The following is a 23,266-nucleotide window of genomic DNA, read 5'->3' as shown; positions in this document are numbered from 1 at the left end:
AAATAAAAACAACTCACGGAAGATCCCATGTTGGCCAAAGCCTCGTAAGAGCGCTTCAGTCTCGTTGGTTCCGTGGACGTCGCAAAGGCGTGGGTCACGTGACTGCAGAATTCCACGGATATGCCGACGCACTGTGAAATGGAGGTATAGGCTACATAAAATGGTAAATTCCAAGCAAGAATGTGAATCATTAATTTGCATATAATAAGACCTTCACCAGGCAGAGGAAAAAGTTTGCTTTCATTACGCTGATCTTGAAGTAAAGATGAAAATGAGATGTGCTATATTTCATAAGAATATATATATATAATATATATATATATATATATATATATATATGTGTGTGTGTGTGTGTGTGTGTGTGTGTGTGTGTGTGTGTGTGTGTGTGTGTGTCTATAAAAGGTCCTAGGAGCTCCCCATCAACATTGGAGGACCCAAGCTCACCATCACCAGATTGACAAGCGAGACGGCGTTGAGGTCGATGTTCCAGAGGTACATCATGCCCATCATATCGGCCGTGATCATGCAGATGGTCAGGAGGATGATGAGGGAGGACGTCAGGTCGAAGGTCAGGACGAGCATGACGGCGAAGACCGACCCGACGGAGATGGCCAGGCTGATTCCCGTGTCCTCCCACATGGTGAGGTACTGCTCGTAGTAGACGTAGAAGATGCTGCAAGGGAGAGAGAAACACTTTTGTGCGGCACTCAATGCGAACCAGACGCGGTATGCATCTAGGGGAAATCCCTTTGTGATGAACGTCATAGGCTGTGTTGTTATACATACCTTTCCCACCCTATTGATTACGACACAAAAGTCATTCATCACGGCTGACACGGTACTCGGGTAGTATTACACAATATAAGTGCTTCCAGATAACAGTATAGGGAAATTACAGTATACTATAGTAAATTCACATAACCGTGCATTTGACGTCTAGGCCATTCCCTTACGACGCTCCTGATTGGCTGTTGATAAGCCAATCACAGGGCTGGAAACTCAGTCTCTCGAGAGAGTTCACATACGCAGGGTGTACGTTCCACCTCTCCTGAAAGACGTATCCCTCAGAGAGGTGGAACATACTTCCTGCCTGTGTGAACTCTCTCGAGAGACTGAGAGTTTCCAGCCCTCTGATTGGCTTATCAACAGCCAATCAGGAGCGTCGTAAGGGAATGGCCTAGACATCAAATGCACAGTTGATGTGAATATACTATGTGTAAACATTACTCATTGAAAGCTTGCACTACATAGTATGCAACACTTATTTATGTAAACTGTACATTAAGAAAATAATTGGATCTTTCCCAGATAGTGATCCCCAAGGGATTTAAAAACATAAAGACAAAAGACTGCAATATCATAAAGATAATGACCCCAAAGAAATAGTAGTCCTCAATAACGACCCCCGAACTTTGCTTGGGGTCATTATCTAGGAAGATCCAAATAATTTGAATTTCTGCTATGAAAAATTGTACATTTTATCAGGTTTCTGACAAAGAACGTAATTGCTGGGGAGTAGCGTGTGGTATAATTCACAGTGAAAGAGTAATGGTCAGAATTGTTAAAAAGAGACTGTAAATGTACGTACATATAACTTATTTTTCCTCAGACTCTCGCAGCAGGGCGTCTAACGTCCTTACCACGGTCTAGAAAGGACTTTCTAGACCGTGGTCCTTCCATACACTGCGTCATAAACCTCTGTCTCTCATACACTCTCTCGAACTCCCTAGATATTAAGCCCTCTCCTCCCAGTACCTCTTCCACACCATCTACCAACCTTATTCAAGTACTTCCTCTCTTTTTCTCCTTTTTATTCCTAACACTTTCAAACTATACGCTCTTTTCACCATTCTTCCACATGATCTCTTTCTTCAGCAAATGGTTTAGATGTGGCAGTTGATACTCGATGGAAGGAAGTATTTCGTGAATTTAAGATTTGGATAGCTTTATTATCGTAAAGGCATCCGTTAATTATTTATAAGTTTCAGTACCGTAATGATCACGCCACTTGCATCTTCAAAGATTGCAATAATACGATGTTCTCGAGTGTAATATGTGTAATATTGTGCTGGATAAAACTTGCAGCGAAAAGTGACAAATACTGAAACAGAAGTATTGCATGGTAGGCAAACATTTTTACCTGTAAGGGAAGACCTCGATATCTTGGGAGAAGTTCGTTTTGTTCCTCAGATTCTCAGTGAGCCTGTCGGTGAGACTGTAGGCTGCTTCAAGAGCCTTGTAGAAATCCTCGGAGGTTCTGAGAATAGTGTGATAGGCCATGTAATAATTCCCTCCGACGAAGGTCTCCCCGGAAAAGGGATCGGTCAAAACTTCGACACCGTCCCCGAACGCCGGATGACCTGCGCTGGGACACAGTATTCCATGAGGGTTGTCAATCAGGAAATCGGGCAGGTGCCTCATGAAATTTTCGGGTTTGGGTCGGTCCACGATGGTGCTGTTGATGAAATCAGTCGGCTCGAGACACGTAGCAGCGGCATTCATATCGAAGTCAGCTGATAAGAGAGGGAAAAAAGGGAAAACATAGAGTGTGGTTTTTTCTGAATTTTGATATGAATTTTGATATGAAGTTTCCCTTTAGAGAGGAGTTGCTGAAAGTTTCGCTCTAAGAGTTCATCGTAAGTTCTATAAAATCAGGTTGAGGGCCTCATAGCCTCTTTTACAATTCACTACAGCTGTAATAGAAGGAGTTTGTATCGAATTTCGTCTGCGCGCTCGTAACTTAAAAATGTTTGACTGTATTATTATCTTTGTCACTCAATTATTCATGACTAAACTGTAAAGCCTGTTTTACATGAAATTTCACAATTAACTCGTATGTCCACCATTACTACATTTCCAGTAATTTTCAAGAACTTGATGTATGTACTCATGGTACCTATGTCAGCAAACATGCATTCTGACAAATTTGAGAAACATAAGCGTCTGGTGACTTATCATGTCCATAAAACCTAATGAGTCTCTTTATATTAACAAGAAACCAGGCCCGCTTTACTATGTCGTTTTAGAAGCATAGAAGAAGAGCTCAGTGGAGGAATGAACTAGAAGCTCAGTCAATGGGGGAGCGGACTAATAAAATAAGTTTATAACTAACCGTCAAGACATGTAGACTAACTAGTCAGATTATAAATAAAACAACGTAGGATCCTGAGTTCTCAAAAGTGGAACCAACGCAAGTATATTAAATGAACGCTATAGTAAATTCACATCAACCGTGCATTTGATGTCTGGGCCAGTCCCTTACGACGCTCTTGATTGGCTGTTGATAAGCCAATCACATGGCTGGAAACTCTCAGTCTCTCAGGAGAAGTGGAACATACATCCTGCCTATGTGAACTCTCGATAGAGACTGGCAGTTTCCAGCCCTGTGATTGGCTTATCAACAGCCAATCAGGAGCGCCGTAAAAGACTGGCGTAGACGTCAAATGCACGGTTGATGTGAATCTACTATAGCTATAAGCAAGGTCCTTCAAATATTCTCTTGAGTATTCTTGAAGGACCTTGGTTATATAGGAAGAGCTTACCGGAGGTGCTGACAAATGACCCGTTAGGATATAGCCTACAGCAAGCTGACATATAACTATCGTCCTTCACTTGGTCAGCAATCCAGACCAAGTAATTTGAAATCCACGACGATGCTCCAGATGCCATGTAGGTCCTGGAAATGGTTTGTTACTTGGTGAGTATTTTATTCTGATAATATATCTCTAGGTTATAGATTCAATAGCAACAGAAACAGATATTATCCGGGTCGCTGTTTTGCTAGAGAGAGAGAGAGAGAGAGAGAGAGAGAGAGAGAGAGAGAGAGAGAGAGAGAATTTGCCATTGTTTCCGGAAGTATTTTATTCCAATAATATATCACTAGGTTATAATTCAATACTCATAGAAACAGATATTTTCTGGGTCGCTGTTTTGCTAGAGAGAGAGAAAGAGAGAGAGAGAGAATTTGCCACTGTTTCCGGCAGTATTTTATTCCAATAATATATCACTAGGTTATAATTCAATAGTCATAGAAACAGATATTTTCTGGGTCGCTGTTTTTCTAACAAGAGAGAGAGAGAGAGAGAGAGAGAGAGAAGCAAAGAAATTTGCATTGTTTCCAGCAGTTTTTCATTCTATTCCATCACCAGGTTCAATACTAATCAATACATGGGAGAGAGAGAGAAGGAGGGGGAGGGGACCACTCACACATTTGGCACTAACGAAGCCATGAATATCTGTTGTAACATGGAGTCCTCGTCGCAGCCATTGAAGTCACAGATCATATTCTGTTCGTGGGGGTCCGCGTAGTTGTATCCCTCTTTCACCACGAAGTACACAGGAGGACCGACAGAGAGGTATTTGTTCAGGTACTGAAAAGGAAAAGGCAAAAGTGGAATTGGACGTTGCTAGCAAAATGCGTTGTCCGATATATATATATATATATATATATATATATATATATATATATATATATATATGAATAACTTGATCAAGAAGTATAAAACGTGATGCTATGTATAAATAAACGTTTTTGCCACGGAGGAAAAAAAAATCAAAAGCGAGATAGCCAAGCACTTTCGGTCTAGTTCGACCCTAGTTCGAACTAGACCGAAAGTGCTTGGCTATCTCGTTTTTCATTTTTTTTCCTTCGTGGCAAAAACCTTTATATATATATATATATATATATATATACTATATATATATATATATTATATATATATATATAAATATATATATATATATATATATAATATATGTATACAACTTGAACGAGCAACTATGACTCAGGCTCTTTCAGAGGCCTGATACATAGACTCATCCACGTCTGTCATCTATTCCAGCGAAGCCCTTTCATTCTTAATTAGATATAAATGGTCTCAGAATTTCCAACCGATGAAAATTCATTGGGAATAATTACCTGGAAGTACTTGAGAACGGAAGATCCCTTAGACATCGATATATCCTGTTCGAGTCCCACTGACAAATGCTGACTCATCGACACCGATGCGAAGAACACCCCGAGGAAGGCCACCAGAACGATGAAGCGGACAATGTCCTTTGGAGAGAAAGCAATAAATGAATACTATAAATGAGCGACTAGGTGAATGGCGCTATCGGGCATTACTGCTCACGGGAGCCGAGCAACTCGCATGTCTTAGCAGGGCAGTGGCTGTCGTCATTATCCTTCCATTCACGCAACGACCACCAGGCTGAGGTTTGGCATCTCTTCTTTGAGTGCCAAGGTAAACCAGTGCATGGCAGTGTTGAAATTATAGTAATCATAATAACTGACCTGACAGTTGTAAATTATCTAATATTTACGACAAAAAGTGGTAAACTTATAATAGCTACATCATTGTAAAGTAATGCTCTTAAAACCAATTCCAGTAATTTGTGTTAGTAAAAAATTTTGATAGAAATGATAAAAGATAACCATAGCAAATAGGTCTTAAACAATACTGCACATAGCGAGCTAAATACTGTTGATTTTAGGCATGTATTGGAATTGGAATATAAAGTTTAGGCCGAAGGCCAAGCGCTGGGACCTTTGAAATCACTCATCGTTGAAAATAATGTTGAAGCAACTGTTAGGAGAGGGTGGAAAGTAAGTTGAAAGAAAGATAATATGATTGGAGGTAAGGTAAAAGGAATGAAAGTGGTTGCAGCTAGGGGCCGAAGAGACGCTGCAAAGAACCTAGGTAATGCCTTCAGTGCACCGCGTAAGGTACACTGACGGCACTGTCCCCCGTTGGGAGTTTAATGCATGTTACATTTATATGCTATGGCCACGACTTGAGGCCTACATTTATCGTAGAGTATACTTACGGTCAGTACAAATGGAGCATAAACGTGCTGGAATATATTGTAGCAGCATGAAGCGTCATCACTCTTGTCGTCTTCAGTTGCTTTTTTCGAACTTCTCTTCACGCAGCACATGACGTCGAGGCGGTTGGACTGCAGAAGAGAAATAACGAAAGTGATGACTGGGGTTAAGCAGAAGCTTAGTCCTTCATGGAGATTCCCAATATCTGCTGATTTCTCTCTTTCTCTCAAAGTATGTTTTCACTTGTCTGTGTTCATTTTGCTGCTCGCAGACGCCTCTGTCAGTCTAACTGTTTCTCGCTTTAGTAACTTTCATTAGTCTACAGTCATTTTATTTCTAAACGAAATATGTTATTCAGTAAAGGATAGTTTCACTCACCTCTATCCTCTTTGCATCCAGACTCAGCAACGCAACGAAGCAGGTCATCTGCAGGAAGAAGTCGATGAGGAGGGCAAGAGCAGCATACAAGGCGAAAGCGTACACGGCAGGCATGTCCGATAAACCGCCTGCAACATGAAAAGGGGCGTGAACAATCTTTCCAGATATCTATCTGTCTGGTGGTTCTCATCCCCGATTAATGTACCCTAAGCTGAGTCTTCCATAAAGCAGAGGAACTGCACCCTACCAAGGGATGCTTACTATAGTAGATTCACATCAACTGTTCATTTGAAGTCTAGGCTTCGCAACCGGATACAGTAACGCATAGCACGACTTCTATTTTGCCACGAGTATAAGAAAAATATTGTTTAGCATGGGTGCCGTTCTGTTGCAAAATATGTAACAAGTGATCCAAGTTCTTATGATAGCAATGAATGAATTTAAAGATGATATTAACAAACTGAAAGAATATGCCGGCAAGAGCTCGTATTTATAACAAGCCGTATTGAGATGCCGCGAACGAATAGTACTATCAGGAGCTCGGATATTAAGATTGTTAAACAATAACGGATGATCTTAGGAGCATATAACGGTAGTAAAGGTAAAGGCATTTAACGGTTTTATAGAATTACAAGACGAAAACGTATAGTATTATCACTACTATGAAGATCTTATAATGGTAAGGACAATATCTACAAAGTACAAGTTTATATATATATATATATATATATATATATATATATATATATATATATATATATATATATCATCTACTACTTACCAAGGAAAAAGCATAGCGTTTCAGCGCACGTGGAAAGCAACATGGACGGGGCAACTTTGCCAACCACGCGTCCAACATGTTGCTCTGACGTCTCACCCTTCTTTCTCGGCGTCCTTTGCCACGTCTGGACCAAGATGAAAATGTTATCCGTTCCCACAGCCAGGACCAGAAAGGGGACAACCTGTCCAAAATGAAGTGAAAATCAGCACAACTGTCTTTGTTAATACCGAGAGGAACTGCTTTGCTGCTTGGGGGGTGCGTCTACACCACAGTAAACCAAGTACAAGTCAACGACTACTGGTAGCCGTAACTTAGTGCTTCATACGATTATCCACCCCGTAAGGATTTACTGCCTTAGGGTGACTATTTATTTGACTTGCGAAACGGGGACAAAGGTATATAGTAAGCCAATGCGCACTTACACGTATGTTGAGTCGTTATAAATTCAGAAGTTTAATACATATAAGTATACTCAATTACAGGTGATAATAAATGAGAAAGTCTATCAATCAGTGTTTTTATTCACACATTATCGCTGACATTTTAAGGTCTATCAATTAGCGCTTTTATTCAGACAATATTGCTGACATTTTAAACAGAAAATTATTCTTTAAATTTTAAGGAAAATTACAGACGTTATTTAAAAAGAAAAAAAAATTCTTACATCATTCTTTGGCGTATTTTTGGCTTGATTTGATCTTTACTAAGTATATTCAATAACAGGAAATGATAAACTAGGTTTATCAATGACATTGTTTTTATTCAAACGTTATTTATTGCTGACATTTTAAACAAAAATTAGTCTCTAATTTTTAAGGAGAATTTTGGTAATTACATAAAAAAGAAAGGTTGAAAGGGGGATAAAGAGTCAAAAAGAGAGGGGGACGTCCATTCGGCCCGTAGGTGCAACCAACGGTCTAGGTATACCTAGACCGTGGGTGCACCCTTTTCATTCCATTTTCCGTACCTCCGCTCATATTATCTTTCCTCTATCTTAGTTTCCAACATCTCTAACAACTGCTTCATAAGTTAATGTTGTAAAAGAGTAATTAATGGATAATTTTAAAAAATGAAAGTGTCAACTTTTAATAAATAAGCTACAATGACAATTGCTGTTATGATTCCATATTAGTAGTACTTGAACACTCTCTCTGCCAGTTTTCATATTTTCGGGTACATTCCGAATTAACCGGAATTTAGTCTGAAACGTAAGAAGTGTTCCCACTCTCTTCCACTTTCTCAGATTCCATTGCTTTATTTGCATTCAAAACTCACCAGGGTTCAATCTGATACACGAGAATTATTCTCTCTCTCTCTCTCTCTCTCTCTCTCTCTCTCTCTCTCTCTCTTGAAATGAAATAGTTCAAAAAACTATTGTGGAATAACTACATAGTATAATAGTCAGATTTTAATTTATTTTGCATTTCTATGCTTTACACACACACCACAAACACACACACACACACGTATATATATATATATATATATATATATATATATATATATATATATATATATATATATATATATATATATATATCCCAGAAAGATTTGCCAAGAACTAGAAGGGTACTACCCTCTAAGGACACCTTCTCCATAGTAAAAAGGTTATTAACCGATACACACACACACACACCACACACATATATATATATATATATATATATATATATATATATAATAGATATATATATAGATACGTATATGTGTGTGCATGTATATATCAAGTTTTATCATGAAACAGTTATATAAGAAGTTTGAAAGTGATAAGTAAACACGATGTGGCAAATGACAGAACAAAAATTATAGGAGAATTGTTAGAAGGACATTGTAGTACGTTGAAGATGTACGTTAAATAGGACAAGTTTTTTTAAACAATGTGTTAGAATATGATGTCGGGAGAATGGCTGGTTTGAGGAAAAACATAGACTGAGAAAAGGGTATGTTATGTATCTATTATTGTTTAAAATCTTTGTGGATGAAGCAATGCGAGAAAAACATTATTAGATGTAGGTCCAGGGATCTGGGATAAGAACATGAGTCGTGAATTGACTGTAGATTTGATTGGCAATAATGAAGAGAAGCTGCAGTAACTAGTGCTAAGTTTGAAAATTTGCCTGAAGAGAGAGCCGAAAGCAAATATGAGTAAGGCAATGAAAGCAAATGATAACCAGGATCAAGGAGCCAAGGATGCTGATATGAATGATGGAAGAATGGAAGCAACGGATTCATTTAAATATTTAGAAAAAACCTAATGTATGATGATAAGATGGGAGATGTTTGAAGATGAAGAATGTATGTTGAGCCAACTCCCTATTATGGAGGTGAAGTGTGGATGTTAAATACAAATGAAGAGTAAAAGGTTGAAAATGCTGGAAGGATAGGTATGCGTAGCCAATGTGGAGTCAGAAGTATTAAAAGAGTAAGAAATGTGAAGATGCATAGGACAAAGTGATAGAAAGGGTAGCATATAGGTGAAAGGACGAATCAAAGTATGGTTTGGTCATGTGGAGTGAATCGATGACGTAAGTTGGTGAATGGAACATATAAATCAGACCTAGAGTGTGGACATGGTAGAAGTAAAGGGTGCAGTGTGAGTAGGCCTATTTTGACACTATGATGATGAGACTTCAGTGTAGGTCTATGAAGTGGCTTATGTTGTGAAGTTCTGAAGGTAGGTACAGTGGGAGTGTCCAAAATTCAGCACGGTATGAATTTTACGTACATCTGCGTTTGTGTACAGATTTCAGTGACAGCGACTATGAATTCTCATCTGATTAACCACTAAACAACCAACCAACTTACCTCAATAACAAAGAGCGTAGCCTTTACGCGAACCAAACCGTAGAATCCGAGTGAGCCAGCTACGGATAACAGGACGATGAAGACGCCGCCGAGGCCTACCGTTATCTTGCTTTCGACCTGTAAGCAAGAAAAGACTATGATTAACCTCCATGTCTGTGCGAATTTTTGTTCGAATGCATTTACATGAATATGCTTACTTTTCCTTTCTCTCTCCAGTGGTTCGCGACCGTATAAAGAAAAAAATATGGAAAGCTCTGCGATTTTGCGTACTTCCAAAGGACAAGGTTGACGGCATGAAAGGTGCTTACACCATCAACAGTAATTCTTGGTGGAGCCATAGTAGTAGTAGTAGTAGTATCATTCCTATAAAAGACAAAGGCATCCAAGCATCATCTGAATGTCGAAACAGTGAAAAAGATAAAGGAAAAGTTGATGTCTTATACCGATGAGGAAAAACAGACAATTTGTATCGGAAAAAAAAAATTTAATTAAGTGGAAATATAAGCCTAAATGTGAATTATCTTGGAGAGTGGAAAAATAAATGAAGCATCAGATCTCTTAAGCTTATGAACATCTACATTTTTTAACAACAGCAGTGACTTTAAATTGTTCCATCGAGCATCACCGTCATGGCGTGCGCTCAACTTCAGCCTCTTATCAAGAATGAATTATTATTATCGTTCCTCCTCTCAACCAATGATGCCTCAAGGGTTTTTGGCGGGCACGTCAAGGTATGATCCAGGTAGACGGGTAGTTGCCAAGAGCTACCCAGTTCCTGTTATTAATTAATAATGCCGCTACTACCACTAAAATTACCACTACTTCCTGCTGCTGCTGCTGCTATGGCGCTGTCGAGCACTAACGCTCGTGATGCGCGCGCAACCTAAACCTTACAACAGTGTCCCCACGTTGGCAATGTAAACCTACGCAAACGCTCCTCAACGTACCAGGATTCCTCCGCAGTCCTTGGTGAGCTTTCCAAGCGCCAGCGTGATGTAGAGGAACATGATAGTGTAACTTATGGCAATAGTAACGACGTCATTGACGCTCTCTTCCACCAGTTCGTCTTCGATGGAGCGCTCCGAACTGTAGGCGATGTCCATGGTGGACGTCAAGTTGTCCTCGGCTATGGCTCTCTCCATGAACTTGATGAACCTGCAGAATGTCGATCTTAGTCGGTGAAATTGATTAACAATCCTGTCGGAAGTATTTTATACACTACACACGATTAAGTATTACAGACAGATTTACTGACAATCACTTTCCTTTGCCTTATGTAAAGGGAACCTGGTGTAGCTACCATTACAAGTTTTTGGATTGCCTGCATAAATGTATTATATATATCAGTAAGTCATCTCCAGGTTACCGGACAAATAAAAGAACGTGACTTACAAAAGAAAGCAATATAATGTAATAGATAAAAATTGAAACAAGAAAGTACTAACGCAGGCTATACAGAAATAGTCCTAAAGGCAAATATAGTTGTAAAAAGATATCCGGCACAAAGACAGATAAGAAAACTATATGAGCTTCAAGCAAACCAATAAGGAAAAGAAGAATGAAAAGAGGAAGCATGATATCGTGTTGGATATAACTAAAACTATAGCTTGATTGTGAAACACAGCTAGAACTCCATCCCTATCAAGCACTGATTTTTTTTAGACATGCTAGAGGAATAATAAGAACGTCAAAGAAAACATCACAGCACAGAAGTTTTAAAATGGTTCCCGAGATATAATGAACAAATTATGGTTTCAGGGAGCTCTACTTACAGATATTGCGAATAATATCGACGAATATATGACACCATCTACTGGAAAGATGGAATGATGAGGCTGATAAATTGTTTTGGTTTATTTAAAAAAAAGAATCGTTATGCTTGATGATATCGACGGCAAAATACAAATAATACAGAAAATATTCCATCACTTGTCAAAATTGAAGGTCCGTGAGTAAGCCTGTTAGAATTCATGCACAAAATTACACACTGCTACTGCTTCTGCTACTTTAGTACTGCTAACTCAGTCCCCTGCAGGCTGCAGCTTTGCAGCAGCCACTAAATCCACTGCTAAGTCACAACCACAATCATCTCTTGAAGTTGAAAGCTTGGCAACTGTTTTGCAAAATTGGCCAATTTGCATCGCCTTTGATTTTAATTAATTTTAACGAAGATTATTCTACCTAGTTGAAATAAAAAGGTACAACAACATCATCCAAAAGAAATATGTTATTGGATGGAGATACCAAAAAGAAAATATGAAAACAGAAGTCAAAGTATGTTGCTCGACGGTGTGATCAGGATCCGTGATTTTGATTATGTGCGTTAGAGATCAGATTGGTGACTACTGACTATCTCGATTTTTTCCATCTGTCCACCCGCCTGTTGTGTTTGCGTATGGTAACAAAGCGTCCCGGGCTTTAGATAGTTATATTCAGCTTACATTCAACAATAATAATAACATCCTATTTCTAATATTAACGGTGTAATTCGCATACAGTAAACTATTATAACACTTTTCAGTTGCAAATGTACACCCAGATATCCTTTTATTTACCTAAAACTTACACATAGCAGACAACACAGACGGGTGAAAAAAAAAAAAAAAAGTAGCAATGGCTACGTTCGAATCGGTTCTTTTGACTTACAATATGTACACTTTTGAGTTTTGACCTACAATATGTACACTTTTCTCAATAAAAGCAGAAAGAATGTCTCACAACTATACAGTCTGGTATTATATTTTGTTTTTAAAATATTTTACCTTATTTTAATGCATTCGTAAAATCAAATTCATTGTATTCGTTCATGCATTCGGTGAGATGACAACCAGGGAGTTAGGTCCGCTTATAAATCTATTGTTAAAACGTATTAAAACTATTCATCAAGAAACATTTTAATGGAAATTGTATTCTTGATTATTTATCCACCTTGTAAAGCCTATGAATTATTTATACAAGTTAACCCAATTTTCCGAAAAAGAACCATTCACACCTCACAAGTTCACTAGAGGCCAAATTTCGCCAAACTTCGGGGCTCTGTTTACGCGCCAGTATGAGCTCGAAAATGTTGCAACTGAAAATCAATTGGTTGTGTCAACTGCGAACGACAGTGGCTCTTCTTTCCGTGTAATGAATTGTGCTTGTACGTCCGGGATGCTTCAAGTTGTCATTAATCATCTACTTAACGGTAAATAAAGTTTTGTTCGCCTTGTGAAAGTAGGCTTTATGGTCCATTTTATAAATAACAACCAACCCCTAGTTCTAATTTAACCTTATTCACATTGTATGAGAATATACATCTCTCTAATAGGCAGTATTTAGACCATACTTTGTCACGCCATTTTCCTTCTTTCCTAGCCCCAGCAGCTAGCCTATATGTAGAGTTTCCATTGCTGCTAATATGTAGTTTGCCAAGACCTATAGGTTAGGCGAGAACTGAGGACGATAGTCCGACTGACACTTCTCTTTTCATGTGGACGCTCATCCGTCGAACAGTCGTGGGTGAATTGACAGGTGATAGTGAATACCCGGCCTTAGGTGAAGACCTATTTACATTATTATTGCTATATCATTTATGACACTGAAAGGTTTCCAGACTGCGAGCATTTGCTAAAAATATTAAGCCGGTATCCAAATTTTTCATAAACCAACACCTACTTCGCTGCAGTGTAAGTACAGAGCAAGAACCCGTACCAGCACAAGACTAACTTAACCTAGAACTTATTTTCCCGAAGAAATTATTTCCCATCAAAATAACAGAATCAGTAAGTGACTTAGGCCTACTAATTCAGTATTTTTGCCGTTTACACAAATTCTAATAACTGGATTATGGGAATGGGCCTACGTTATTGTTTACCGTTGTTATTATGGTTATTATTCTTGCTATCGTTTGCGTTATGCTTTTCGTTTTTGCTGTTACAACTGTTGTGGTTCCTTATGATTTTGTTATGGTCCATGCCCGTGGTGTTAACAGTTAATCATGTTGTTCTTATTTATGGTTGCTGTTTTTGTGGTGGTGGTTGCTCTGATTATAGTTGTTAAAATGCTTCTTTGTTGTGTCTTGCAACTAAAAATAATGATAATAACCTCAACTTTTAGAATAATCATAGACCTAAACATAAACTACTTTATTGTCACACCCCTGTCGAGAGGTATCCAATCACAAGCTTCTAGGTTTGGATACTCAGGGTGTTGCATGTAGTATTAGCATTTGTTATTCTTTAAGATCACTAACAGGCTTGCAATTCTAGAATACGTAATATTTACCAAATTATGATGGTAGGGGCCTACATTCTGAAACCATACAGAACAGTGCATTATACTACTACTGTTATGTATATTGGCACATGCGCATGGGTAGAAGTCATTGGCTGACAATATACGTTTCCGATATCGTTGGCGTATGGTGATAAATACCAAACAATTTCTCCAATAACATTCATGATATAATATATACCAACACAAGTACACGAAAGACAAGAACGATGGGCTTCCAGTACTTAGGATTTATCTCGTTAGTATAGTATAGCCCATATAGTCCAGACCACAGATAGTGTTATGCCCAGAAACTGTTCAACTCACAAGATAAAGCTAGGCCTATACTACTGATTCGCTAGGTATTTTATTTTGTGGCCTTCTTTTAAGCACGCATTAATTCCATTTCAGTCAAAATTACTTTTTATTGCAACCTTTATTTACTCATTCTATCTAAATTGTCGTTCAAATACTCAGCAATGAAAAAAATTGTATGCTTTTGTTTTATGCCGCATGATGGCATCAACACTAAGAATGATGGGAAATGAATAGGATTTTAAACTTTTGTAGGATAAGTTCTTTAGCTAAATAGTCCCTAAAGTGCTCAAGCACTAAGCCATTATAGTTATTCGTATACTTAAGAAAAAAAATATGCAAACAGGCAGGTGTATTCTGGAAAGAAAACCACACTACCATTGCTATCGTGCCAGGTTGCAACTGAAATTTCCCACCTTCCTGCCAATACAGCAGTGGTTTTTTCATTCACCTCCCTCAGGCCTTAAACGGCCTTATAGACAATACGTATTTCTTGCTTATTTCGAATATTAACCTACTAATGTAAGTAATGTGCAGGAGACCCTGTGTTAAGGGTGTAAGAATAATACCACCGTAGGTCCTGCCTGTCGTAAAAGGCGACTAAAAGGACAGCTGATGCCTTGCAGTCCTAGTTTCTAGTAAAAGGCTAGGCCCACCGCCAATAGCTGGAAACTGCTGCCTTGCAGTCTTAGTTTTTAGTAAAAGGCTAGGCCCACCGCCAATAGCTAGAAACTGCTGCCTTGCAATCTTACTTTTTAGAAAAAGGCTAGGCCCACCGCCAATTACTGGAAACTGCTGCCTTGCAGAGTTTTTAGTAAAAGGCTAGGCCCATCGCCAATAGCTGGAAACTGCTGCCTTGCAATCTTACTTTTTAGAAAAAAGCTAGGGCCACTGCCAATAAATGTGGAAACTGCTGCCTTGCAGGTGGGTTTTTTAGTCAAAGGCGAGGCGCACCGCCAATAACTGTGATTGACGACAGCAAGGGCATGCTGTCGTAAAAACCCCTTTGTCAAACAACAAACCACGCCTGATGTTATAAGGAAGGCAGTAGAGAAGGCGCAACAGAAACCGACTCCCTAATGTAGGGATAACGGTGGGAAAGAAGTAGTAGTTCATGTGCACGAAATTATTAAAATACCTCTCATTCTCACTCATAGCCAGATATCTTCTTACGTACCCACGAAATAAAATAAAAAAAATAAATTTTTAAAGACAATCTTTCGTTTTCGTTTGACCTGAGTTAACTGTTTGCTACAATCTCGTCATTTTTGTGCTTCTATTGTTATATTATCGACATAAATCGGCATGTTTATGATTTAAATAAGGTGTTAGGGTTTTTTCTTTTTCATCAAAGCATTCAGATGCATTCCTGAAGAAATGTTTCTCATCTTCACCACAGTAAGCCTAAAATAATCGGAAACATTGATGTCAGCCAATCGAAAGTTAGCAACGCATATGCTATATCTAACTAAAACCTACATAGGTGAGTGTACAGATGAAATGAAACCGACTATAGTGGTAGTATAAACCGTGTAATCTTCAACACCTCACCACACTTACGGAACGTCCCAAGGCGCAGGTCCTTGTTGGATAATGCAAGCTTAAACTTGACCGACACACCAAACAATCTACTCACACTTTTTCCCAAGCTTTCACACGCTCCAGTTCGAAATTGTCGCCTCCCTTGACCTTGAGGTAATTCGTCAGGGGCATAGTGATCACTAAAGCCGTGGCCTCCCAGTAACGGGGGTTCTCCGCGAGGGTATCGTTGTCATCCAAAAATCCTCCGACGGCCGTGTAAGGAAGTACAGGTCCGCCGTAAGTTCCCAGACAGTTATTAAATGGGTCGTTGTTGGTAGGATTCCTACAGAAAGAGAGAGAAAAAAATACAAATGCTGAAATAGTAAGATTTATATGAATGAACGAGATGCCCGTCCCATAGCCATGTATCTTTAGAGTAAATCATTTAAAGATGCAATATCGTAGCCTAGTAGTCGGGAAGGTGTATCAACTTTTAACTCGACAGAAAGCAAAGACTATTTTGCCTCCCATCGCTCTATTTTCTTCTGTTGACAATTCATTCAATTCTAAATAATGAATCTATTCATTTGTTTATGAGATCAGGGGAGGTTTAGAACAGGAATGAAATATGAAGATATGGAAAGAAGAATCAAGTGTGGCGGATGCATTTTCTCTGGAAGTTTTCTATTTCTTTTCTTGTTGGTCTCATTAAGTTTAATATCATTGTTACTGTTTTCGTTTTTACTGTGAAAAAAGCGTTAGTCTTTAATGTTATTATTAGCGTAGTAAATAATAGATGATAATCTGAAATTGAAATAGAACCTCTGACGTAAGATCATCGCTCGAAATTCTGCTTACCTGAAGCAGTCAAGAAGGTGTTTCGAGTACTTCCCGTTGTCGATACTCTCATCCAATACTGTTAGGTTATTTTGCCAGAAATTCAGCACACTTTGCACCAAACAGAAGTCTTTTTGTGGATACAGAGGTTTCACACACACGTCATTCATCGTGACGTTCTCGCCGTCATATTCGGCCACCAGCTGGAAGTAAGAGTATAGGTGACTTTAATCTGACAGAAAATGAGAGTATTAGTGATTTCAATCTACCAGGAAATGAATGTTATTGACTTTAATCTGACAAAAAATGAGAGTATTAGTGATTTCAATCTACCAGGAAATGAGTGTTAGTGACTTTAAGCTAACTGGAAATAAGAGTGTTAATGACTTTAAACGGGCTGGAAAAGATAGTGTTAGTGACTAAGCTAACTGGAAATGAGCGTATTAGAGATTCTAATCGAACTGGAAATGAGCGTATTAGAGATTTTAATCTAACAGGAAATGAGAGTATTAGTGATTTTAATCTAACAGGAAATGAGAGTATTAGTGATTTTAATCTAACAGGAAATGAGAGTATTAGTGATTTAAATCTAACTGGAAATGAGAGTATTAGTGATTTTAATCTAACTGGAAATGAGAGTATTAGCGATTTTAATCTAACAGGAAATGAGAGTATTAGTGATTTTAATCGAACTGGAAGTGAGAGTATTAGAGATTTTAATCTAACAGGAAATGAGAGTATTAGCGATTTTAATCTAACAGGAAATGAGAATATTAGCGATTTTAATCGAACTGGAAATGAGAGTATTAGAGATTTTAATCTAACAGGAAATGAGAGTATTAGCGATTTTAATCGAACTGGGAATGAGAGGATTAGATATTTTAATCTAACAGGAAATTGAGAGTGTTAGCGATTTTAATCGAACTGGAAATGAGAGTATTAGAGATTTTAATCTAACAGGAAATGAGAGTATTAGCGATTTTAATCGAACTGGAAATGAGAGTATTAGAGATTTTAATCTAACAGGAAATGAGAGTATTGGCGATTTCAATCTGAGAGTATTAGCGATTTTAATCGAACTGGAAATGAGAGTATTGGAGATTTTATTCTAACAGGAAATGAGAGTATTAGAGATTTTAATCTAACAGGAAATGAGAGTATGAGTGATTTTAGTCTAACTGGAAATGAGAGTATTAGTGATTTTAATCTAACTGGAAATGAGAGTATTAGTGATTTTAACCTAACAGGAAATGAGAGTATTAGTGATTTTAATCCAACTGGAAATGAGAGTATTAGAGATTTTAATCTAACTGGAAATGAGAGTATTAGCGACTTGAAACGCATTGAATAGTGGTGCTAATAACATTGCTCTAATGGAAATGAGAGCACCGGAGACAAGAAACTCGCTGAAAAAGAGTTAAAAGAGCTTTATTCTTAATGGAAATAAGAGCATTAGAGACATAGGCCCCGTCCACACGGTCGAGCTTTGGTCGACGAACTTTGTCCGATGTGACGTCAGAAGCGGAGAAACAGCGAGAAAAGTCTGAACTTTGCCGCAGTTTCTTCGTTTCTGACGTCACATCGAACAAAGTTCGCCAATGAGAGTATTAGTAACTTTACTCTACCCGGAGATGAGAGTATTGGCGACCACAGTCTAGCTGGAATCGAAAGTATCAGTGACTTTTACCAGAAAAGAGAGTATCAGTAAATTTAATCTGCATGTTACACCTTTAAAACCTTTTTTAACTTATTTCCCTTTCAGCGCTAAATGACCTCATAGGTCCTAACGCTTGGGCTTTGGCCTAAATTTTACTTTCCATTCCATTCCACATTCATTCGTCCTTTTTATAAAATCAAAAAGAAAAGATACTGACAACCAGCTCTCCTCTGCTCATCTGGTTTCAACGCTCCCAAGGAAATGTCGTTTCAAAAAATCACCAGCTATATATAACTCAGCATCAGAGAGAGAAATATGGCAAGTTACAATACATTTCGACGTACATACCTCAAGTATTTGGTTCTGAAGAGTCATAACGTCCTGCAAGAAGGTTTCGTTGAACGGAGCACCGAAGGTATAATTCTTCTTGAGTTTCGTCAGTTCGTCCTCGATAACGATGGTAAACTGAAGACAGAGAATGAAATGCTAGAAAAATGAAAGTAAGACTCGACTGTAAGCTACAAAACCGAAGGGAAGATGATGTATATAAACTTCAATGGAAAACAGGACCTTCATCCTACAGTCTCGTAATGAGAGGATCAAGTTTTAGGCCTTATAGACCAGGTCCACCTCAAATTTTCAAACTTGCCTAATCGTGATCATCACTAGAGTACCAATACTAGAAGCAAAGATCCAAATTATCAGATTAATCCTCTTAAGAATATTTTTTTTTAACTGAGGCTACTTATCCAAAATTTTTCAAGTGAATTGCTTTTTTCTACCATATAAAGATAGCTGTTTTCCTCTCTCTCTCTCTCTCTCTCTCTCTCTCTCTCTCTCTCTCACCGGCTCATATCCTTTTGGAACGATGATTAGCTGAGTCGTCCGGAAAAAGGGTGAAAAATGAGCATCAAAGTAGTCTTTCTCCAGTCTTGATCTCGAAGTTGGTGACGCCCACAAATCTACAGGGTCCGTAGTGACCTGGAACACGATTATTATTATTATTATATTATATTATTCAGAACACGAACCCTGTTCGTATGGAACAAGCCCACAGGGGCCATGGATTAGAAATTCCAGCTTCCAAGGAATATGGGAGTAAGAGAATGTAAAGGGAAATACCGAAAGAAGAGAGCTTACTCATTAAAAAGAAATAAATTGATAAACAGATAAGAAAGTATTACAATACAAGGAGAATGGAATCAGGGTATTAATGCAAAGACATCCCCAGGAATAAGGATCTTTATCATAAAAAGAACGTTATTTACTATTCATGGAAACAAAACTATTCTTTCACCTCACGCAAAGGACAATCAAACGATGGGTGCAGTTATGATGGATAGAGATGCATATAAGGAAATAGGAAAACGAGAAAAATTACTGTCATGTTTGAAATGAAGATATTTGCAATCACAAGCATGAGAACGGCACAGGATGCAAAAACTGACAATGAAGATCTCGTGGCTAATTTGTCATCTTGGTCTTGGGTGTTGCTCATTGAATAGAAACCATGAATTCTTCACAGTACTGTAAATCATTTTTTAAATAGAGAGTTATTAACTATATCTCTGTGGCCGAAGCATAGACGCTGAACTTGAAATGGTTTTAGTTTTGGACATTCGGAATATAAAGAAGAAATGCGCACGTTGGCCTGGGATTTCATAGATCGACGTTCTTGACAAGATAAATATTCTTTATGTAATTTAGGCAACATGCTCGTTATATACATATCATATTTGGTTAGGTTGTACGCCGTACATTTTCAATCTTGTATATATATTTTCGGCAAATATGTTAGTTATAACCATATATTTAGCTGGGGTGTAATTAGTTTTCAGACGTTTTGACTAATATATATACATATATATATGCATGTGTGTGTATATATATATATATATATATATATATATATAATATAGATATACATAGGTATATGTTTATATGCATTTTTATATTATGTTTATTATATACAAGTGTGTGTGAATTGTAGTTGTGCGTTAAACTAGGTTTGAAACTTGGATTCATTCAATGCGTCTAAAAAGTTTTTGTTTTAATTCTACAACTTATAAATGCAACGGTGTGAAATATTATTCTTAAAGGGTATAATAGCTACAAAACAATACAGCCTCCTTACCTCAAGATTCATAATCCCCACAGAAAGAGCAACTATCGGTACTATTGACAGCAGCATAAAAGTAACGGGGTATTTGGCCACAACTGAAACAAACATAAACAGTAAATGAATTGGATATTCCTATCTGACAGGAACATTTATTGTAAACTGGACTTCCTACAACAAGTTTTGTTTTCACTCTTTGGGGCCTAGTGCCGTCAGTGTATGTACCTCACGCAGTGCACTGAAGGCATTCTTAAGGTTCTTGCAGCTTCGCTTCGACCCCTAGCTGCAACCCCTCTCATTCCTTTCACTATGCCTCCTTTCATATTCTTTATCCTAAATCTAACTTTCCACCCTCCCCTGACAATTGTTTCATAGTGCAACTGCGAGGTATTCCTCCTGTTACATCTTTGAAACTTTTTTACTCTCAGCTTCCCTTTCAGTACTGTAAAACCTCATACGCCCTAGTGGTTGGTCTTTGGTTTAAATTTCATATTCCATTCCATTCCTACTACAAGTTTTCGACAACTTCTGACGTCTTTTGTAGCTAGTGCTAGACCACCTAGTAAGTGCAGTTAGTTTTTTGACGAGATTCATACAAGACTGTTCGGTATAGAGTCTAGAACGTGTTAGCAGTAATCCCCACGACTTACTGGGAGAGTCTCCACAGAACAAATGCTGATGATACTGTACCTATTTTCATACTGGTAAAACTGTAGCCTTCTAAACACCACAAAACTTTTCTTGTCAGCAATTACACTGTTACCCCTTCTTTAGCTGCCAATACCTTCTACATCTTCAAATATAAATATGGAGACTAGGAATATATGATATCAAACGTAGTCTTCCCATGACACCCTTCAACACCGATAACAAGCCAGTGCTCAGCCCCAACGGTAATACTGCAAAATAGATGTAGGCGTCTAAATTTTCTTAGATTTTCTTATAAAGAGGCCGCGACCCAAGGAAATAGGTCTAACTCTTTTGCACTATACCGCCCAACTTTTTCATCCACGAATGTATCTCATCACGTCTTGAGTTGTTATATGCACCGATAAAGTTTAAGTTTTATATCTTCACGGCTCAGTGACGAAGCGAGAAACTACACTAAAGGCACCAAAAATAACAGAAACATTATAAATATACTAACTGAGTTTTCATGAATTAAAGAATCAAGTTTTGATGGTATACTAGATGATAGAAAAATGGGTATTCAAAAAGAATTTTAAATCTCCCTTTCAGTTCAAATCCAGGCCATGCAGATGAATTTCCTGAAAGGTTTCATCATGCTACTACTAAGTGTCCAAGAAGAATCACAGAAAAAAAAACTATATTTGCTTAAACGACATCACACAAAACCATTTCCAAACGTTAACATTGCTGATTAGATTTCCGAGGGCTTATCAAACGTTATCCTCAACTTACGTGTGGCGAATTGGGTGAAACAATGAGCTATGTGTTTCTCATTAGTTGCCGTCAGTCTTTCGATGAAAGATGGTTTTGCGTTGTGCAGGAATTGCTGAAGAACGGCTGCAAAGAAGCAAAAGGATGCGTCAGTGATGGTTAGGGACAGAACTGTAAGTGATTAGTTAAGAGATTTCTTATGCAAAAATATCCTAATATTCCGTTAAGAATAATCGTGAATTTCGTCAGTTGTCATTCTCTCTCTCTCTCTCTCTCTCTCTCTCTCTCTCTCTCTCTCTCTCTCTCTCTCTCTCTTGTCCATTTTTAGGTGGTGATACGTTAAGGATATAGCCAGGGTCGTACACATATACGTTAAGAGTGCAAGCTATGGCACCACTATACATATGTATGTATATATATTACCTACATACATAGTATGTATAGTGGTGTCATATATATATATGGGTTAGAGAGACGGTGCAGCATTGGCTCGTGTTTTCTGGATCCGTGGATCGTTCCTGGCCTACCTTCTACCATTACGCTCACCCGTAAATGAGTAACTGTGTCTGCTTATTTGCACGTTTAAATTATTTTGTGATAAAGTGAAAGAACTTTCCCACTTTCTCGAAACTGACTCAGTGGGCCTATAACAAAAGTTTAACAGCAGTGCTCTGATGTGCGACGTAGGTCTAAAACGTCTTGGGCACAAGATCATTTATAAGTCTTAGGAGCTTCCAATTCTGGCCAAACTGACCAGGACACTCACCTTCTTCACTGGGGCTCTTATGATGTCGCCAGAAGCAAGCGAAAGTCAGAATAGCGATGACCATCATGCCATAAATGATGATTAGGGAGAAAGTTAGGGCATCTAGTTCTCCAATCATGGGTATGTGGTACCCCGGCTCTGGTTCTGGGAAAACGGGGCACGAGTCTCTGCAGTCTGAACATTGGCATCTCAAATTTTCGTCCTGCGAAATAAAAAAGTAAGAATTTACAACACCATTATCAGGCTGCCAGTAGTACTACTATATGGTTGAGAGACCTGGACACTGTGGTCTTTGAAAATAACATTTTGCGTAGAATAACAGATTCCATTTACGATATAATTGAAGGTGTTTGGAGAATAAGGCGCAACGATGAAATGAGAGACTTAACCAGACAACCGCTAATAACTGGCTATGTAAGATCGCAGACGATACGTTGGGCTGGACTATGGATAGAATGGAAGAGGGCGGAATGCCTAAGTGGTTATGGAAGGACCAGTAGAAGGGAGAAGACCGGTGAAGAGACGGAGAGATAATGTGTTCAGAGATCTAAGACAATTGGGATGGAGGAGGATCCTGAGAATAACTGGAGAGATGCAGCACTCAACAG

At 38.3% G+C, this 23,266-nt stretch overlaps 1 protein-coding gene across 2 annotated transcripts in view; it reads right to left on the bottom strand.

Annotated features, from left to right (window-relative positions):
• LOC135217282 (NPC intracellular cholesterol transporter 1-like) overlaps positions 1-23,266 on the bottom strand; it is a 42,371-nt gene that overhangs the window by 4,097 nt on the left and 15,008 nt on the right. For both annotated transcript variants that reach the window (XM_064253030.1, XM_064253031.1), the window contains exons 6-23: positions 22,659-22,860; positions 21,914-22,018; positions 20,507-20,589; positions 19,219-19,353; positions 18,721-18,837; positions 16,737-16,918; positions 15,994-16,221; positions 10,736-10,943; positions 9,789-9,905; positions 6,984-7,164; positions 6,203-6,330; positions 5,827-5,955; positions 4,919-5,056; positions 4,207-4,370; positions 3,543-3,676; positions 2,141-2,513; positions 445-673; positions 18-131 (exon numbers count right to left, since the gene is read on the bottom strand). In XM_064253030.1, the coding sequence (XP_064109100.1) occupies positions 18-131; positions 445-673; positions 2,141-2,513; positions 3,543-3,676; positions 4,207-4,370; positions 4,919-5,056; positions 5,827-5,955; positions 6,203-6,330; positions 6,984-7,164; positions 9,789-9,905; positions 10,736-10,943; positions 15,994-16,221; positions 16,737-16,918; positions 18,721-18,837; positions 19,219-19,353; positions 20,507-20,589; positions 21,914-22,018; positions 22,659-22,860 (2,967 nt within the window). The remainder of the gene's footprint in view (positions 1-17; positions 132-444; positions 674-2,140; positions 2,514-3,542; positions 3,677-4,206; positions 4,371-4,918; positions 5,057-5,826; positions 5,956-6,202; positions 6,331-6,983; positions 7,165-9,788; positions 9,906-10,735; positions 10,944-15,993; positions 16,222-16,736; positions 16,919-18,720; positions 18,838-19,218; positions 19,354-20,506; positions 20,590-21,913; positions 22,019-22,658; positions 22,861-23,266) is intronic.

This window comes from Macrobrachium nipponense, chromosome 7 (genome assembly GCF_015104395.2).
Source record: "Macrobrachium nipponense isolate FS-2020 chromosome 7, ASM1510439v2, whole genome shotgun sequence".
Lineage (NCBI taxonomy): Eukaryota > Metazoa > Arthropoda > Malacostraca > Decapoda > Palaemonidae > Macrobrachium > Macrobrachium nipponense.
The sequence above is the reverse complement of the archived record's forward strand: the minus strand, read 5'-3'. Positions and strand labels throughout refer to the sequence as shown.